This window comes from Ostrea edulis, chromosome 3 (genome assembly GCF_947568905.1).
Source record: "Ostrea edulis chromosome 3, xbOstEdul1.1, whole genome shotgun sequence".
NCBI classification, from domain to species: Eukaryota; Metazoa; Mollusca; class Bivalvia; order Ostreida; family Ostreidae; genus Ostrea; species Ostrea edulis.
Window position 1 is genome coordinate 39,874,077 of NC_079166.1, and position 20,333 is coordinate 39,894,409.

At 34.0% G+C, this 20,333-nt stretch overlaps 2 protein-coding genes across 9 annotated transcripts in view; one reads left to right on the top strand and one right to left on the bottom strand.

Moving 5' to 3' along the window:
* LOC125673175 (uncharacterized) overlaps positions 1-20,333 on the bottom strand; it is a 333,899-nt gene that overhangs the window by 210,031 nt on the left and 103,535 nt on the right. The window lies entirely within an intron of this gene.
* Positions 1-20,333, top strand: part of LOC130053429 (hemicentin-2-like) — a 113,950-nt gene that overhangs the window by 7,095 nt on the left and 86,522 nt on the right. For 7 of the 8 annotated variants that reach the window (XR_008802016.1, XR_008802017.1, XR_008802014.1 and 4 more), the window contains exons 4-9: positions 221-505; positions 1,761-2,066; positions 4,858-5,142; positions 6,330-6,635; positions 15,786-16,070; positions 19,868-20,176. Coding sequence is in view for 3 of the 8 variants with exons in the window: in XM_056160696.1 (XP_056016671.1) it covers positions 221-505; positions 1,761-2,066; positions 4,858-5,142; positions 6,330-6,635; positions 15,786-16,070; positions 19,868-20,176 (1,776 nt within the window). In the remaining 5 variants the exon portion in view is untranslated. The remainder of the gene's footprint in view (positions 1-220; positions 506-1,760; positions 2,067-4,857; positions 5,143-6,329; positions 6,636-15,785; positions 16,071-19,867; positions 20,177-20,333) is intronic. The other variant, XM_056160695.1, reaches the window with a different exon arrangement.

Genomic DNA, 20,333 nt, shown 5'->3' on the forward strand with positions numbered 1-20,333 from the left:
GACTGGTCTAGTGCTAAAAAAAGTAAATGTCAAACCCTGAGTAATGTCTCGGTGTGTTCTGTTAGTTAGATGATTTCTATATGACGTTTTACACCATAAAAGTTAAAGCTTAGCATTGGCATTTGACCTATTTTAGACCAATTTTTTATAATAAATTCAAGCACAATGAGACCATGATTCTTGAGGAACGAGTCATTTAATGGTAATCCTTTTATTTCAGATGCTCCAGCTGTCGGTGTATCTGGTCCTACCCAGTCTGGTACCACGGTAACTATTACTTGTACTGCTACTGTTACGTCTGATTCACCTGCTATCACAGCCATACAGTGGACAAAAAACAGTGTCACAATAGACATAGCAGGCAGTAACGGGAAATACTCCGGAGGAACTGTATCTACACCTCCACTGACTATCACCTCCATAGCTCCCACAGACAGGGGAGATTACCGGTGTAAAGCTACTAACCCTGTAGGATCTACCACTAGTACTTCTGCTGTGACTCTGGGTAAAGTTTAATTATATCTCTGGGTAAAATATTTTTACAATATCAATGTTAATGGTCTATGATATCAATGTTAGATATAAAGTATTCATCTGTGATATTGTCAATAGCGAAATATGTGTCTATATTATCAGTGATGATAAATTGTGTTTTTATTATAATTGTGAAAATTAAATCTATGATGTCATAATGTATGCATGTTTTAAAGACTTAAATGTTGACTATCACCCTGTTGGTTTTGTTAGAATGACAAAATGAACTGTTAGACAGAGCTTATGTTCGTATTTGAACAATCAACGAGGTATAATGACCATATACTGAATATCATGACCTACATGCATATTGTAATTTGTACACATTTTTCACCTGATATTATTTTATATTAATTACTTTCATTTTGGCTTATAAATTGATTATATCAACACAATGATATAGTGCTGTAGTCTGAGATATACAGGAACAGTATGTACAAAATGGAATTGATTGCACATATATTTAACTGTGATATGGAACAATATACTTTCCCATTTCATGTTGTAGTTTTATTTTTCCAAAGTGACACAATTGGAGTTTTAATAGCGAAAGTAATCACATGATGGTAATCACACATGTTAATGAATGTATTATTTCTTCAATTATCAAAATATGAAAAATTAAGAAAATTTTATAGAGATAATTTCTAGATAAGCATCATCTTATCACTGCCATTGCTTCAATACAGGGTATTCTCCTGACCATAAATTGAGAATATTCTGAAGTCTAAATTTCAAATCCAGCAAACTTTTGATTAAATAATTTTCACAAACAAATAAAATTTTCAGTATATGTTGGCATTTGGAATTTTTTATAACCGTGCATTTTTATTAAAACATGGCGAGATAAATCTTAAGATATAAGTAATAAAAATTTTGACTTAAGTCTATTCTCAGTTTTATAAAATGGTCTTGAGGCCTGGTCTATTTTATACAGGTTTGTTAAGAAGACTAAGTTTTGAGCTTTAAAATTCCAACATTTGTAGTCTAACATAATAAACGGAAAGTAAAAACGGGGTTCCACTTTATTAACACAATGAAATTAATGCTCTATAGTCTGAGATAAATTGGAATGGGTGTATAAAATGGAATCATGATAGAACATGCATTTAACTGTGATATGGAACAATATACTTTCCCAGTTCATATTGTAGTTTTATTTTTCCAAAGTGACACACTGTATGATGAATTATGTTGCTTACTTTTAAAACTTTGATTTGTTACAGCACCTCCCACTGTGTCAGTTACTGGACCCAGTTCTGTATTGTACGGTAATGCTGTCACATTCAATGGGACAGTCACTTCTAATCTTCCCTGGATTGCTCAGAAATGGCAAAAAGTACTCAATATTGGCACTGTACTAGATATAGATATAAGTGGTGGGAAGTATACAGGGAGTAGCCTGGCGTCTCCCAATCCCAAACTACTGATCATCAAAACAGACTTTGGTGACGAGACAAAGTACCAGCTTGTTGTGAGTAATGGTGTGGGATCCACCACCAGTAATCAAGTGACTTTGGATGTTACTGGAGGTAATTGTATTTTACATTTTATTCTTGATATATATATATATATATATACAGTAAAATATCTCTATCTCAAAGTCCGAGGGACCCCGAAAAAACTTCGAGATATCCGGGGGTTTGAGATATCCAAAATCAATCTTGGATATTTTTTTTCGAAGGGGGATATTTGATGCATAGTATGGGATTTGCATTATAAACAAAAACTCCGTTGCCATTTCTTATAGTTTAATACAAGTTGATAAATTAATATTGTAGAATTTCAAAGACAAACATTTCGTTTTTTAAATATATATGAACATCCAATTGAATTCACAATGTGTTTCAAATTAAGATGATCGTGTCTGTATGCTTACTTTAAGTTTACTGATGTCCAGGCTCGACTGGGATGTAGTTATTGCGTTGTAATGAAAGAACCTATCACGTAAGAAACAAAAAAGACGGATAAAAAAACCAAACTTTTAAATGTTTATTAAAGAAATTTTCATGTTTTCTCTGTACTAGTTTTAATGATGAAGCATGTACATGTATTATTAAATGCATTATCGTTATTAAGAGCATTATCTTCAAGCGTACTTCGACGATTTTGTGCGTTTATCTAACCCACATGATAATGATAGAACGTGTGTCATTCAAAAAACCATCCCTGGAATCGGGTGTGTTAGTTCATAATTGGCGGGGAACTTTAGCCGTAATTTTGAAAGGCTTCACTATATAATCACCCAAGCTGTTGAACCATTTATTGCGACCTGGGTCTTCTCGGAAGAAGCAAGCGTGGATTAGCGGTCATTAATTATAATTGATGTAGCCGCGGGTGTGAATGTGTGACTTAACGACGCCAGGTATGGTAAGCAGAGCGAAAAATTGACTGCACTTCGAGATAAACCAGGTGAATTTAGGGTATGGGACCTTGAAAATACTTCGACATAAGCGGAGTATTCAAGATTACCATGTTCGAAATATCCGAAGTTCTCTTAATCATTTATATAGGGAAAATGGCCGGGACCGGCGGTTGACTTCGACTCAAGCGGGGTATTCGAGATAAACCATATTCGAGATACAGATATTTTACTGTATATATATATATATATATAAATATAGTTTGTAAATAAAGAATTCGGTATTTGATACAGTAAATACATCCAATAATAAAAGTCAAGAAACACAAAACTCGAATAACATTTCACTGTTAGCGCTTTCGGCTTTAATGCCTCTTCAGACAGTTATAAGGATATTTCTTTGACTTTGAATTTTATAACTGTCTGAAGAGGCATTAAAGCCGAAAGCGCTAACAGTGAAATGTTATTCGAGTTTTGTGTTTCTTGACTTTTATTATTGGATATATATATATATATATATATATATATATATATATATATATATATATATATATAAAGCAAGTGTATAATTCATATTTCACAATCAAGTAGTTTTACATACATGTACATATTCAATTTGTGCATGAAAATGGATAATGCTGAAGTCGAACTTGATGTGGGTGATATTAGTGCATCTAAAGGTACATTTGATGTCACTGCAATACTCACAAATACATTCAATTACAATGGACAATTTATTAATCTTTAAGTATATGCTTATTTCCGCTTTTTGTCAAGGGATATGGGATAGCGATATAAGTGTAACAAAATTTAAGTTTAATTTCCAATTACTTCTTAAAAAATCAAGGGAATAAAGACCCTGAAGTAATTATCATACATGTACATCTAGCTAGGATCAGCCTGGCAGCGACTGGTTAATGTCGTCCAAACAACATACTCAAACTTTCCTGCCGTTTTTTGCATTAGATTATCACAAAACATAGAATTTCTTTGGCTTTCAGAGATATATCTCAAAGTCAAAGAAATATCCTTATAAATTTCTGAAAATCCTTTAAGATATGTCTTTTTAACTTAAATTGAGAGGTTTGTTTTTCATTGATAAAGAGATATGTTTTTATGGTAAAGGGATATTTGTCTATATAAAGCGAAGTCTCTCTAAGTTAAAGAGATATCTCTCTAAGTAAAGAAATTTCTCTTTTTTGAATAAAGAGTAAAATGACTTGGCATAGGTGTGTGGTCATCATTGCTTTTAAGGAGGTATTACACAGCAGAGAAATCTGATATGGATGGAAAGTGAAGGATATGTACAATAGTATATTTTGAAATTGAAAACTTTCATATCTACATTATTCATGCAGTTTTAGAATAAAGTGTTTTGAACAAAAATTAAAACCTCATATTCTTATATTCATATTTGAAAAGAAAGTCAGCCATTGTAATGGCGCTGTGATATTCCTCCTTAAGTTATAAGAAAGAGGCCAAATTTGGCATAAGTAAAACTCGCCCATTGCCCCAAGTCAACTAGATGACTTTAGAAGATACTCCATTAAATATTTTTGAATAATTTAAATGGAAATATTGACACAAATATTCATATTTTGTAAAATTTTAAAACAAAACATTCCTTAAGGTTCATATTAGATCATATATACCGTATATTGGTTTTTTTTCGCGGGGTGATCGATTTGGCTTATCTTAGCAGTTAGATAGCTTTCCACTAAAATTTCACTCTAAACCAAATATGCACCCAATTGTGACTTCAGTATTCGCAAGAGAGATAACTCTTCCTTGTCTGCCAAAATTTATTCTGCTAAAATTATTATTATACCATTGAGTCAGCAAATCGCCAAAATTTAGTCCTGGGGAAAAAACATGCTATACAGTATGTAGGATAGATTCAAGCATGATGAGACCATGGTTCTTTTTGAATGAGTCATTTAATTGTAATCCTTTTATTTCAGATGCTCCAATTGTCAGTGTAACCGGTCCTACCCAGTCTGATACCACGGTAACTATTGGTTGTACTGCTGGTGTTACGTCTGAATCACCTGCTATCACAGCCATACAGTGGACAAAAGACAATACCACAATAGACATAGCAGGCAGTAACGGGAAATACTCTGGGGGATCTGTATCTACACCCTCATTGACTATCGCCTCCATAGCTCCCACAGACAAGGGAGATTACCGATGTACAGCTACTAACCCTGTAGGATCCACTATTAGTACTTCTGCTGTGACTCTGGGTAAAGTACATGTATATTTATTATACCTCAGAATGTTTTTGCTATATAAATGTTAGGTGAATAAATTTGCTATTTCTTCTGGATAATGCTAGCCGTGAAATAATTTCTGAACTATATGCCCGAGAGAAATAGTCTGGAAACTATATACTGGATGCTATATTTTCCCGCGTTTTATTTTCTGTGACATCAATGTCTGATAACTCACTTTGGTTGGAAACGGAAGTCTCGTGACGCCTTAGCTATGTTGTACCAAATGATGAGAAGTAATGTTAACTTGTACCATTGATTAAGAAATGTAACCACACATGTATACCACACCGAGACGTTTTGTCAATTGAATGATATTATCTAATATACTAATAAAATAATCTGTCTTATTGGTGCCTGCTCCTTTGGTCACCTTACCCTGTCCAAGCCGTTACCCAAGCTGTGTTTGCATTGGTACTATAAATTTCATCCAAATTATGTTTGATACCAAAGCTGTCCATAAATGGAGTTTTAATAGCGAAAGTAATCACATGATAGTAATCACACATGTTATTGAATATATTATTTCTTCAATTATCAAAATATGAAAAATTAAGAAAAATTTATAGAGTACAATTTCTAGATAAGCATCATCTTATCACTGCCATTGCTTCAATACAGGGTATTCTCCTGACCATAAATTGAGAATATTCTGAAGTCTAAATTTCAAATCCAGCAAACTTTTGAAATAATTTTCACAAACAAATAAAATTTTCAGTATATGTTGGCATTTGGAATTTTTTATAAACGTGCATTTTTATTAAAACATGTGCGAGATAAATCTTAAGATATAAGTAATAAAAATTTTGACTTAAGTCTATTCTCAGTTTTATAAAATGGTCTTGAGGCCTGGTCTATTTTATACAGGTTTGTTAAGAAGACTAAGTTTTGAGCTTTAAAATTCCAACATTTGTAGTCTAGCTAACATAATAAACGGAAAGTAAAATCGGGGTTCCACTTTATTAACACAATGATATTAATGCTCTATAGTCTGAGATAAATTGGAATGAGAGTATAAAATGGAATCATGATAGAACATGCATTTAACTGTGATATGGAACAATATACTTTCCCAGTTCATATTGTAGTTTTATTTTTCCAAAGTGACACACTGTATGATGAATTATGTTGCTTACTTTTAAAACTTTGATTTGTTACAGCACCTCCCACTGTGTCAGTTACTGGACCCAGTTCTATATTGTACGATAATGCTGTCACATTCAATGGGACAGTCACTTCTAATCTTCCCTGGACTGCTCAGAAATGGCAAAAAGTACCCAATATTGGCACTGTAATAGATATAGATACAAGTGGTGGAAAGTATACAGGGAGTAGCCTGGCGTCTCCCAATCCCAAACTAAAGATCAGTAATACAGACTCTACTGATGAGGCAAAGTATCAGCTTGTTGTGAGTAATGGTGTGGGATCCACCACCAGTAATCAAGTGACTTTGGATGTTACTGGAGGTAATTGTGATTGTATTTTACATTTCATTTTTTAAATATATAAAATTGAATATTGTTTGTGATATTGAAACTGCTTGCTAGTGTATAACTGAAAATCAAATAATTTTAAATACATATTCAATTTGTGAATGAAAATGGATAATGCTGAAATAGAACTTGATGTGGTGATATTGGTGCATCTAATGGTACTTTTGATGTCCCTGCAATATTCACAAATACATTCAATTACAATGGACAATTTATTAATTTTTGAATATATGCTTATTTCCCCTTTTTCTCAAGGGATATGGGGATAGTAATATAAGTATATCAAAATGTAAGTTTAATTTTCGATCAGTTCTTAAAAAATCAAGGGAATAAAGATTCTGAAGTAATTGCATGTACATCTCGCTAGGATCAGCCTGGCGACAACTGCATGGTTAATGCCGTCCAAATAACCTACTCCAACTTTCTGCCATTTTTTGCATTAGATGGTCTCTCTAAGTTAGAGAGATATTTCTCAAAGTAAAGAGATTTCTCTTTTTTAAACGACTTGCGATAGGAGTGTGTTCCCTATTGCCTTTAAGAAAGTATAGGCCAATCCGAAAGCATGAGTTATCTTTCCTTGATCAGGATCATAGTGCGCTTGCGTAACAGTAGTTTAAGACCTTTGGATAGTACATGTATATTCGAGAAGCCTCATTATCAACAGTGCATGCAGATGGACGCAAAGATATTGCTGTATAATTTTACAGCAATCATGTCAACAAATGTGTTAACGTTAATGAAATATCATAATGTGTAGGTTTCCTTCATGCACATAAAAAAAAACAACTTTGCATGTAAAAATAATAGAAAATTAATGTTGTAAATAGAGGAGAACATTTCCCCCCCCCCCCTAATAAAATGTTTTATCGTTAAAGTGATGTAGGGTTTGTTCTGAGACACAGTTAGATTATTTTAACACCCCCCCCCCCTTGCAGGACTTCACATGTTTGTGACTGAAATTAGTATATATCATACATGTATATTGCATAAATTTCCTCAGGATCTTTACTCTGGACCCCATGTTTTAACACAGTCATATTTATAATAAAATATAAGAGGTTACTTGTTCAATATCAATGTAGTACACTCATCGATAAATGTTCTGACACGATTTACATCTACAATATGTAAGGATGTCAGACTGACACTTCTAGATTCTGGAAATATCCACCTCTTTTGATTGGCAAATAAAATTTAACCCATGCAGCCTCAGGGTGTGTTTGTAAATGAGAGGCCAATGACAGATTTCCAGCTGACTACTCACAATTACGATTTCAAATACAAATATAACCATCAAGAAATTTATACAATTTTTTGAAAATAAATTTAACAATAATTGAACCCCCTGAATTTATAGTAATACATTAAATAAGTCAGCAGGAGTATGTACCTGTAAATTCAGCCATTTTGGGTAAACTATTTGAGTTTTACTCACATTATTTTGTGAATTTGTGGTGAAAGAGGGGAGGGTCCCTTCAAATCTGTCATTGCAATTTCTGTTATGATGCAATACGTGCTTACATAACCAGACATCTCAAGGGGGCCAAAAATGAATAAAAGAGGAATAGAGAGAAGATACAGAGACGTCAAAAGCATTCTACTGGGGGTTTAAACTTACTTAACCCCCAAAGAGTACATCCGAGAGTGGCACATAAACACACACACACAAATACAATACAACACCCCCCACCCACCCCCCATGAGTTGCCATCGTAAACATTTGTAGACAAGTGAATGTCTGATTTTCAATTCGATTTTTAAAATTCTTTATTCCCCCCCCGAAAAATCACACCCCTAAATTGATCAAGAAATTATGTCTCCCCTCTTTCAAGGGGAGACATTGTTTTTGTACTTTCCATCAGTCTGTACGTTGAGCTGTCTGTCACAAAATTTTGTGAACGCTTCTCCTCCTACATGGCTTATCGGATAGACTTGAAACTTTGTACAATGCTTCACTGCCATTTGTAGAGGTGCATATTGTCGGGGCAGGAGGATCCAATTATTTTCCTAAAAGTCATAGTGGATCTGAGAGGGGGGAAAGATGTGAAATACCTTGTGAACACTTCTATATTATGGCTTATCAGATAGAGTTGAAACTTTGTACAGTGCTTTATTACTATTTGTAGATGTACATATTGTCGGGATATGGGGATCCAATTATTTTCCTTAAAGTTATAGTGGATCTAAGAGGGGTGGAGGATGTTAAAATAGCTTGTGAATGCTTCTCCTATATGTCTTATCCGATAGACTTGACATTTTGTTTGATACTTTAATGCCATTTGCAGATGTGTATTTTACAAGGACAGGAGGATCCAATGGTTATCCTTAAAGTTAAAGTGGATCTGAGGGGTGGAGGGTGTAAAAGAGTTTGTGAACTCTTCTCCAATGTGGCTTATCGGAGTTCATATTGTCTATGTTCCTGCTCATACTTTCTCCTCCATACCATGCATTACATTAAAGGGAGGAGGTTTTATTTGGAGCACTTCCAATTAAGGAAACTGGGGAGACATTTGTTTTTTTTTATAAAAACAATCTCTAATTCTTTTTTGTTTCCATTAACATTTCCTTACCCTCTCGTAGAAATGATTTCAACCGTTTTCGATTTTGAACAGCATCCACAATCAACATAATTAAAACACTTAAAATATTACGCAGTCTGATTGTGTTACTACCTGGAAGCTGTCATATTTTTGGGGAGACATATTGTTTTTGTAATTTCTGACCATCCTTCCATCTGTCACAAAATCTTGTGAACGCTTCTCCTCCTATATGGCTTATCAGATAGATTTGGAACTTGTACTTAATGCTTCATTGCCATTTGTAGATGTGCATATTGTTGAGACAGGAGGATCCAATCTTTTTCCAAAAAGTTATAGTGGATCTAAGAGGGGTGGAGGATGTAAAATAACTTGTGAACACTTCTTCTCCTATATGGTTTATCTGATAGATTTGAAACGTTATACATTGTACAATGCTTCATTGTCACTTGTAGATTTGCATATTGTCTGTATAGGAGGATCCAATTATTTTCCGAAAAGTTATAGTGTATCCAAGAGGGGTGGAGGATGTTTAAATAGCTTGTGAACGCTTCTCCTCCTATATGGCTTATCCGATAGACTTGACATTTTGTACAATTCTTCAATGCCATTTGCAGATGTGCATATTGTAGGGACAGGAGGATTCAATTGTTATCCTTAACGTTATAGTGGATCTGAGGGGTGGAGGGAGAGTGTAAAATAGTTTATGAACACTTCTCCTATGTGGCTTTTCGGAGTTCACAATGGCTATGTCCCTGCTCATGTTTTCTCCTCCATATCATGCATTACATTAAGGGGAGGGGGTTTTATTTGGAGCACTTCCAATTTGGGGAGCTGGGGAGAAATTTGTTTTTGTTATAAAAACAATCTCTATAGTCACATTAAATGTTAGAATACAAAGAGAAATTATAATTCACATTTTCGAACAGGCTTATTACACAGCAGAGAAATCTGATATGGATGGAAAGTAAAGGATTTGTACAATAGTATATTTAGCTCACCTTAGCTGAAAGCTCAAGTGAGTTTTTCTGATCACCTGTTGCCCATCATCTGTCTGTCCGTCTGTCTTTAAACTTTTTACATTTTCGACTTCTTCAGAACCACTGCACCAATTTCAACCAAACTTGGCAAAAAGCATCCTTGGGTGAAGGGCTCTCAAGGTTGTTTAAATGAAGGGCCATGTCACCTTCAAGGGAGAGATTAACACAAAACTGCAAAAAATAGGGTGGACTCATTTAGAAATCTTTTCAAGAAGCACTGAGCCAGAAGAGCTGAAATTTACATGAAAGCTTCCTGACATAGTGCAGAGTTAAGTTTATAAAATTCATGGCCCCCGGGGAAAGGATGGGGCCACAATAGGGGATCAAAGTTTTACATACAAATATAGAGGGAAAATCTTTAAAAATCTTCTCAAAAACCACTGGGCAAGAAAAGTTTATATTTGCATTAAAGCTTTTTGACATAGTGCATATTTAAGTTTGTTAAAATCATGTTCCCCTGGGGGAAGGGTGGGGCCACAATAGGAGATCACAGTTTTACATACAAATACAGTGATACCTCGGTGTATCGCCACCCCCGCATACCATCATTGAAATGTGTAGAACGGATTGCCACACATGCTAAAAACTCTGATATAACGTCAACCTAGCCTAATCGCCATCCGCCACCCATTTGCAGATCTATACGAAAGGTTAATTGCCTTGATATATCCTCTGATAACAATGCCAACCACCAGGGATCAGAAGCCCTAATTAGGCATAATTGGTCTGTCCAGTGAATTGTAGTGAAACTAATTTAATATGCCTCATGAAAATAGGTAACTGCGATAATAACTTGAACATACTCATTTAAAAATTGACTCCGAAATTGTCCAGTAGTATTGCCTACACGTGAACAACTGAGAAATGAAACTACTATCAGCTGCAAACTTTTGCAAATGTTCGTTTGCACACAAACCAAATCTTTATACGATGAGGCCTTAACAGGGGAGTTTGCTGTCAACTGCTGTAAATTTCTTGTATCATGGGATTTTCATGTGTTAGTATTAAGATAAGATAAGATAAATTTATTCCAATTTTGGGCCCAGAGGGCATAACAGTAAGACATTTTATAAAGAAGGAAATTCAAAAAAGAAAGAAAGTTTACAACATTAACTACAGGTTACATAGACTGCAAACTGCGTGTGGATGCAGCATGTTGGGGAAACAAGTACAAACATATATGAATTGTGTGACAACATATTTCTGTGTTCCAGAAAGAAATGGCAACCATTACAAGTGTTTGTCAACTGCTCAATGTATTCAGTCATTGTAGAACCTACCATGACGCAAACGAAAGTATTGTAAATATACCTGTCCTGTGTATTTTACATAAGCACAGAATATGCCACATTTTATCAAAGTTTTAAGAAGTAAAGCAAAACAATTTCATGCATTTACTTATCTTGTCATACGTGAACGACATTATAAGGACAATAATTTATTGATTGATCAACCACATTTTTTTTTCAAATCAATGAATTAAAATGACCCAACTCTTTATAATGCCACCCTTGATATAACGCCAAAATAGGCTGGGACAAAAACTGGCAATATATGGAGGTAACACTGTATATAGGGAAAATCTTAAAAAACTTTCTCAAGAACCATTGGGCCAGAAAAGTTTACACTTACATGAAAGCTTCCTGACATATTGCAGATTCAAGTTTGTGAACATAACCTTTTAAAAACAAAGATATAGTGAAAATCTTTAAAAATCTTCTTTTCAAAAACCGTTGGACCAGAGAAGTTTACATTTACATGAAAGCTTCCTGACATAGTGCAGATTCAAGTTTGGAAAAACCATGACCCACAGGGATAGGATGTGGCCACAATAGGGGACTGATTGATTGATTGAATATTGTTTAACGTCCCTCTCGAGAATATTTCACTCATATGGAGACGTCACCACTGCCGGTGAAGGGCTGCAAAATTTCGGCCTATGCTCGGCGCTTATGGCTTTTGAGCAGGGAGGGATCTTTATCGTGCCACACCTGCTGTGACACGGGACCTCGGTTTTTGCGGTCTCATCCGAAGGACCGCCCCATTTAGTTGCCTTCTACGACAAGCAAGGGGTACTGAGGACCTATTCTAACCTGGATCCCCATGGGATCATTTACATGGAAGCTTTCTGAAATAGTGTAGATTCAAGTTTGTAAAAATCATGTCCCCCGGGGTTGGTTTGGGCCACGATAGGGATTACAGTTTCATATGCGAATATATTGGGAAAATCTTTAAATATGGTCTAAGGTGACTCAGGTGAGCAATGTGCCTCATGGACCTCTTGTTTAAGTCTCCGAAATGAGGTTTGGAGACTTTGTTTTTGATTGGTTTTTCTTCTTCCGCTTCTTTCTCGTGCCTAAAACTGTCTGACACTGTTCTTTGTAATCAGTTGATGAAAGTGATAGACGTTCAAGGATATGATAGGCCAATGTGCAGAAATGTTTTTGTTTTTCAAATTGGGGGGGGGGGGGGGGATCAAATGGAAGTGGGGTTTAACATGGAACTCTGTGGGGAAAAATTAATTCCACAATTCAAAAGATACAACTTGACAAATATGATAGATAGAGTCCTGGGGTCTTCAGAAATGAATAGAGAATTACAGGGCCTACGAATCAGTATCATGGTCAAGTGACTCCAGTGACCTTGAACTCTGACCTTGAACATAAACACTGGTATACCTTTAAAATTGGGACTAATAGCAAAATGGAATCTTTAGAAATTGCAAGAGGATGACATGACCTACAAACTAGTATCAAGGTCAGGTGACTTCAGTGACCTTGACCTCTGACCTTAGAACATGAAATTGGTATTACTTAAGAACCAGGTTGGATAGAGATGTGGGGTCTTCAGAAATGATGAAAGGGTGATAAGATATATACAAATTGATATCAAGATCAAGTGACTCCATTGACTTTCATCTGAACGTACAAACTCACATAAATTTAGAACTGGAATTGATAGAGAGATGAAACCTTGAGCTATGATAAGAAGATGATAAAATCTACAAACTAGTATCAAGGTCAAGTTACTCCAGTGACCTTGACCTCTGAACATAGAATTGGTATTACATAAGAACCAGGTCGGATAGAGTTATTGGGTCTTCACAAATGATGAAAGGGTGATGAGATATACAAAATGTTATTAAGGTCAAGTGACTCCAGTGACCTTGACCTTGAACATACAGACTCATTTAATTTCATCACTGAAATTGATAGAGACATTGGATCTTCAGAAATGATAAGAAGATATGATCTACAAACTAGTATCAAGGTCAAGTGACTCCAGTGACCTAAAACCTAGGTCTGAATTTAACTTTAGAACTGGTACTGACAGAGACATGGAATCTTCAGAATTGATAAAGGGTGTAGTGATGTACAAACTAGTATCTCCAGTGGCCTTGACCTTTGACCTTGATTATAAAAACTTGTATAAGTTTAGAACCATGACTGATAGAGATCATAAAAAATTATAAGAGGATGTTGGGACCTACAAACTAGGATCAAAGTCAAGTGACACCAGTTTTACTGAAGGAAAAAAATGGGATTTTTTTTGAAAAATTTCAAAATCAGTCTTTGTGATTTATATTTTTTTAAATGAAGTTAAAATTACATGTAGAATGGATTTTGTCAAGGAAGGAAAATAATAAAAATAATAGTACTCAGAAAAAGCCACTTTTATACAGCCAGTACTTCATTTTGGAGACTTTATAATCAGTAGATTATTATCATATCTTGTTTTAAATTCTATCTGATAATTTTTTTACCGTGTCTGCTAGATTTTCTAAATTATCCCTAATCTACAGGATATAATATCTGGTAGATTTTATGCTCTTTCACCAACTGAGATGAAAAACACTCCATTAGATATTTTTGAATGATTGATATGGAAATTGATGCAAATACAGGTGACTCTTGATAACTAGAAGTTCGAGGGACCTTGATAAAACTTTGAGAAATCGAAATTCGGAAATTGAAGGTCCGCCGATATGGTTAAGATTTTACAGTAACCGGAAATGTTTACCAACAAGATCATATTGTTTTGACATGTTTTCCTTCATATTTGTCAGGTAGTTAATTTAATATAAAAATAAAGAACCTTATTTTGCATTAATAAAAAGATTTTAAAGTTTATGTATTTATTTGCTCTTTAATCAATAATCATGCTAAAATATGCATACAAAACCATGTTCCGGTAAAGGTTTACTATTACTAACTAAACAGAGAACAATGTTATGTCACTTTACACAAAGCAAAAATTCTAACGAATGAGAAAAACGAAGTTTCAGAGTAACTTTACACAAAGAACAATCTCGAGAAAGAAGTAGAGACATTTTCTTTAGTCATCTGGTCCAGAAAATAGATGATTTCAGAAGGAGTCTCAAAATCTGGAATTCAAATAAGGAATATATATGCAAATCCAAACTACATTTAATTTTATCCAAAATTGCTTTGTGTTGTATGACAGGAGCGTGAAGTTGGCATAAAATTGCCAAAAAATGCAAATATCAATGAAAATTTTCATAAATTCAGGGGGTTTTCCTTTCAGAAAACATACAGCCCATGCGTCAAGCAAATTTATATTCAAACACATTTTTCATCTTCTCTTAATACACAACATATATTAATTTCATTTTGCTCGACGGATGGGCACACCTTTTCCTAAGCAATAATCTGGGTGACATTTAACAGTTTTCAAGCTCTTTTTGAAAAAAGGCGGGAAGAACTCTTATTCATGACGTAATAATGCTATAAAATAAGAAATAACTTTGATTTAAGTTGAGATAGTATACTTGGAATGTATTTAACTTATTCAAAACACAGATCAAGCTTGAATCAAGACACATTTAAAATTTTTTGGGCCTTTTTATGTACATGTTCTTTAACAGTCTGTAGATTACTAAATTAATGTATAAAACTTACTCTCTCATTGTCAAGTCAAAATAAATTATAGATTTTATTCATAGCCGGATTATATATAATTCTAATCATCACAAGACCTCTGTGTAAGGTGTAAACTGACTAATTAGCCAATTATATACTAAAGTTTTTTCACCTCCACAAAGAAGCACTATGCAGTGATGTTTCAACTACGTTAAGACCTAATTACCCCTCTGACATTCAACAAAATCCAGGTAAGGTCCAAGCGGAAATTATTACACGCTTGGGTAACGGTGGTATATGCTAGCTACCACCACTTCGAGAAATCGAGAATGAAAAACAATGAAATGTGTTTTCTGGGACCCAACTTCACTTCGAGAGATCGAGAACTTCGAGAGATCAATTGTTCGAGAGATCGATAATAAATTTTCTTTGTTATATATAGAGAAAAAAATCGGTACCATGATTTCACTTCGAGAGACTGAGAACTTCGAGAGATCAAAGTTCGAGCCATCGAGAGTCACCTGTATTCATATTTTGTAAAATTATGTAGAAAACAAAACGTTCAAAAAAGTTCATATTGAATCATATATGTTGGATAAATTCAAGCATGATAAGACTATGATTCGTGCATGGGACAGTCATGTGATAATAATCCATTTAATTCAGAACGTCCAACTGTCAGTGTATCCGGTCCTACCCAGTCTGGTACCACGGTAACTATTGTTTGTACTGCTACTGTTACGTCTGAATCACCTGCTATCACAGCCATACAGTGGACAAAAAACAGTGTCGCAATAGACATAGCAGGCAGTAACGGGAAATACTCCGGAGGATCTATATCGATACCTTCACTGACTATCACCACCATAACTAGCACAGACAGGGGAGATTACCGGTGTAAAGCTACTAACGCTGTAGGATCTACCAATAGTACTTCTGCTGTGACTCTGGGTAAAGTATAATTATATCAATGTTAATTGTCAAATATGTCTGTCTATAGTTATATCAATGTAAAATTTTCGTATTTGATAGCATTGTCAATAGCAAAATATATGTCTATATTATCAGTGATGATAAATATTTGTTTAATATGTTATTGTGAAAATTATGTCTATGATGTCAAAATGTATGAATGTTTTAAAGACTTAAAGGGACTGGTTCACGATTTTTGATAAAAATATTTTTCATTTTTGATGGTAAACATTAAAAATATAACTTGTTTATATTGTTGACAGCCAAAATTTTGACCTTCTGAATGCAAGAATAAAAGCAATATTTTAGCCTTAAATCTGTGTTATGATAACAAAGACTCGAGTCTTTTTATGTATACAAACAAACAAGCGAAATATTGATTTTGTAATATAAAGCATCATAATTTTGCATAGTCGCAAATTTTAATTTTTAGATGACACATTTTACCCCAAAAATGCTTGAAATGTGAAAGATATATTAATAAACTTAGATCGATATACATTTCTTTTGAAAATTTCGTAAACAATAACATACCGCAGTCTTTGTTTACAAAACAAATAATAAACTCTCTAAAATGAGCTTCTATGATAATGTATAACCTTAATTTCTATGTGAACTCTTTTAAACACCTTAGACAGTAGATTTTGATCATTAGAAGTGAAAAAGAAAATTTTGGGGGAAATCATGAGTCAGTCCTTTTAAGTGTTGTCTATCACCCTGTTGGTTTTGTTGAAATTACAAAATGATTGGACTGTCAGACAGAGCTTACATTTGTATTTGAACAATTCCCTTGGGTATGCATATACTGGATATCATTACCTACATGTACTTGCATATTGTAATTAGTACACCTTTTCTACCTCAGATTTATGCCTCGTTCACATGGGTGTGCATTAAATTTTACTTCGCATGCAATTTGATGCGCAGTAAAATAATGCGCATTAAATTAATTCGAATTAGATAGCAATCACACGACGGTAATTAAATATTTAATGCGAAGTAAACAAATACACGTTAAATTTGTATGCATCTCTAAATTAAAGGTTGCACAAAATAAATAAAAGAATAGACTATATATTGTTGAAAATTATTTTTTATATATTTTAATGAATATTGTGTAGATACAGAATTCATTGTTCAAAACACTGTATATAGTGTACTACATGTTTACAATGTACCTGTCACTGATCTACACACAAGGAGTTTATCGTGTTTGTTTTTGTATGTTCCCAAGAAATTACATGTTATTTCCTCTGACGACCAGCATTCACTCTAGACAATATATTGCTTCTTCATGAGCCCATAAAACCTCGGAACGTCTCCTTCACCATTCCGCTGACTACTGTTGTGACGTAATTTTTTATTACTAATACATATTATAAGTCTACAATAACTATGATGTCATATGTAGTGATGGGAATCGGTGAGAATTCCATAGTCAATGATTGGTTTACTGTAACTAAATATTAATCGATTATAATTGGACAACTAGAAGTTCTATGATATAAAGTCATATAACTACTGAAATAGTGTAAAAAAAAATATTGTCTCCGTTTATATTTGTTGTTTCTATTGCTGAAATAGTGTAAATAAATATTTTCTGTGTGTATTTTTGTTTGACTATATCTTAATAATATCTTTTGATTTTAAAAGCCAAAACAATTTTTAGAAACATCTGATTTACTTCAGTTATTTGCCCATAAATCAAAGTACTGTTACGTGTCATTATGTTAGGATGATCCAACATATTTAAAATAAAATTGAAATTCAGCAAGAAAGAAATGAAATTTATTTTATTAAAAACAAAACAAATACATTGTCAACAACTAAAAACATGATAAGCATATGCAGAGTAACAGTGGTCTTTGAAAGCGGTTTTTATCTACATAATTCACACATGGCTTTGCTCATATCAAGATTTTCTTTGTCTGAATCAAATCAAAAGTAATGTCTATCCAACCATGCAAACATGCTATTTTCCCTATTTCCAGGGTATGGTTAATAGGTTAATATGTAGATAGTTCACGGCAGGAATATTCTTCATAAACTACAGTCGTCGAGAAAACAAAATTTAAAAACTGATTATTTAGAATAAAATTTTCATAATCGAGTGCTTGGAATTTTTGAACAATCAACTGATTTTCGATTATAATCGATGATTGGAACACCAATAGTCATATGGTATAAAAAATAAACAATGAGCAGCATATTTGTTAAAATGCAAAAGAGAAAATCATATTAATCACTATTTTAAAACATTTTTGTCATATTTGAAAGCTATTCCTTCCATATGTACATGTATTACTCAGCATGCCTATGCAGAGCACAGATTTACGTCTGACATTATCTAATGACATTCTGTTTGTACATGTTTTTAGCTCACCTCTTCTCTGGAACCACTGGGCCAATTATAACCAAAATTGGCCAATAACATCCTTGGGTGAAGGGCTTTCAAGTTTATTCAAATAAAGAGGCATGCCCCCTTCAAAGGGGAGATAATCACAAATATGCAAAAATAGGGTAGGGTCATTTAAAAATATTATTCTCAAGAACCACTTGGCCATAAGAGCTGAAATTTACATGAAAGCTTTTAGACATAGTGTAGATTCAAGTTTGTTAAAATCATGGCCCCCGGGGGTAAGATGAGGCGACAATAGGGGATCAAACTTTTACATACAGATATATAGGGAAAATCTTGAAAAAATCTTCTTCTCAACAACCACTGAGCCAGAAGAGCTGATATTTACATGAAAGCTTCCTGACATAGTGCAGATTCAAGTATCTTAAACTCATGACCCCTGGAGTTAGGATGGGGCCACAATAGGGGATCAAAGTTTTACATAACTGATAAATAGAAAAAAATCTTTAAAGATTTTCTCCTTCAGAACCATTGGGCTAAAGAAGTTTAGATTTGCACAAAAGCTTCCTGACATAGTGCAGATTGAAGTTTGTAAAAATCATGGCCCCCGGGATAAGATAGGGCCACAGTAGGGGATCAAAATTTTACATACAAATATATAGGGAAAATCATTAAAAATCTTCTGAAAAATCACGAGCCAGAAAAGTTTACATTTACATGAAAGCTTCATGAAATATTGCAGATTCAATTTTGTAAAAATGATGGCCCCCGGGAGTAGGTTGGGGCCACAATAGAAATGTTTTACATGCAAATATATAGGAAAAATCTTTAAATATGAGCCAATGTGACTCGGGGAGCGTGTGGCCCATGGGCCTCTTGTTTAGTTATTATTATCATTTTGATAAGTTTTTTGCACAAAACTAACATTAATAGATATAGCTGACCACAGGTACGATGCATGTGACACAAATTTGCCATTACGCATGCGTCTACGTTTAATGCGCATTAGCTTCGTTTTGCGGAGCTAGTGCGAAGTAAATTTAATTCACATTAAATCGCGACGTAAATGTTATTCGAAATAAACTAATGCGCATTATAATCTCTGTGTGTACGTGATTCAGATTTAATTCACATTAACTAACATTTAATGCGAATTAAATTCTCTGTGTGAATTGGGCATTACATTAGTTACTTTGATTTTAGCTAAAATGAGTATCTTAATTAACACAATGATTTAGCTTTATAGTCTGCGATATAATACAATAGTGTGTATAAAAAGGAATCATGATAGTACATGCATTTAACTGCGATATGGAACAATAAAAGTTCCCAGTTCATATTGTAGTTTCATGTTTCCTAAGTGACACACTCTAAGATGAAGGATGTTGCTGACTTTTAAAACATTGATTTATTACAGCACCTCCCACTACTGTGTCAGTTACTGGACCAAGTTCTGTGTTGTACGGTAATGATGTCACATTCACTGGGACGGTCACTTCTGATCTCTCCTGGACTGCTCAGAAATGGCAAAAAGTTTACAGTAATGGCACTGTACTAGATATAAATATAAATGATGGAAAGTATGCAGGGAGTAGCCTAGCGTCTCCCAATCCCAAACTACAGATCATCAAAACAGACTTTGGTGACGAGACAAAGTACCAGCTCGTTGTGAGTAATGGTGTGGGATCCACCACCAGTAATCAAGTGACTTTGGATGTTACTGGAGGTAATAACGTTTACATTTTATTTGTATTTAAAATTCAATGCATTATATTGTTTTGTGTGTAAATGATCATAAACTATCTGCCATTGTGTAACTCACAATCAAGGTAAGTTTTAACTTGGCACTCTTGAAACTCCCTAATTGTTTTAAATATATTTGA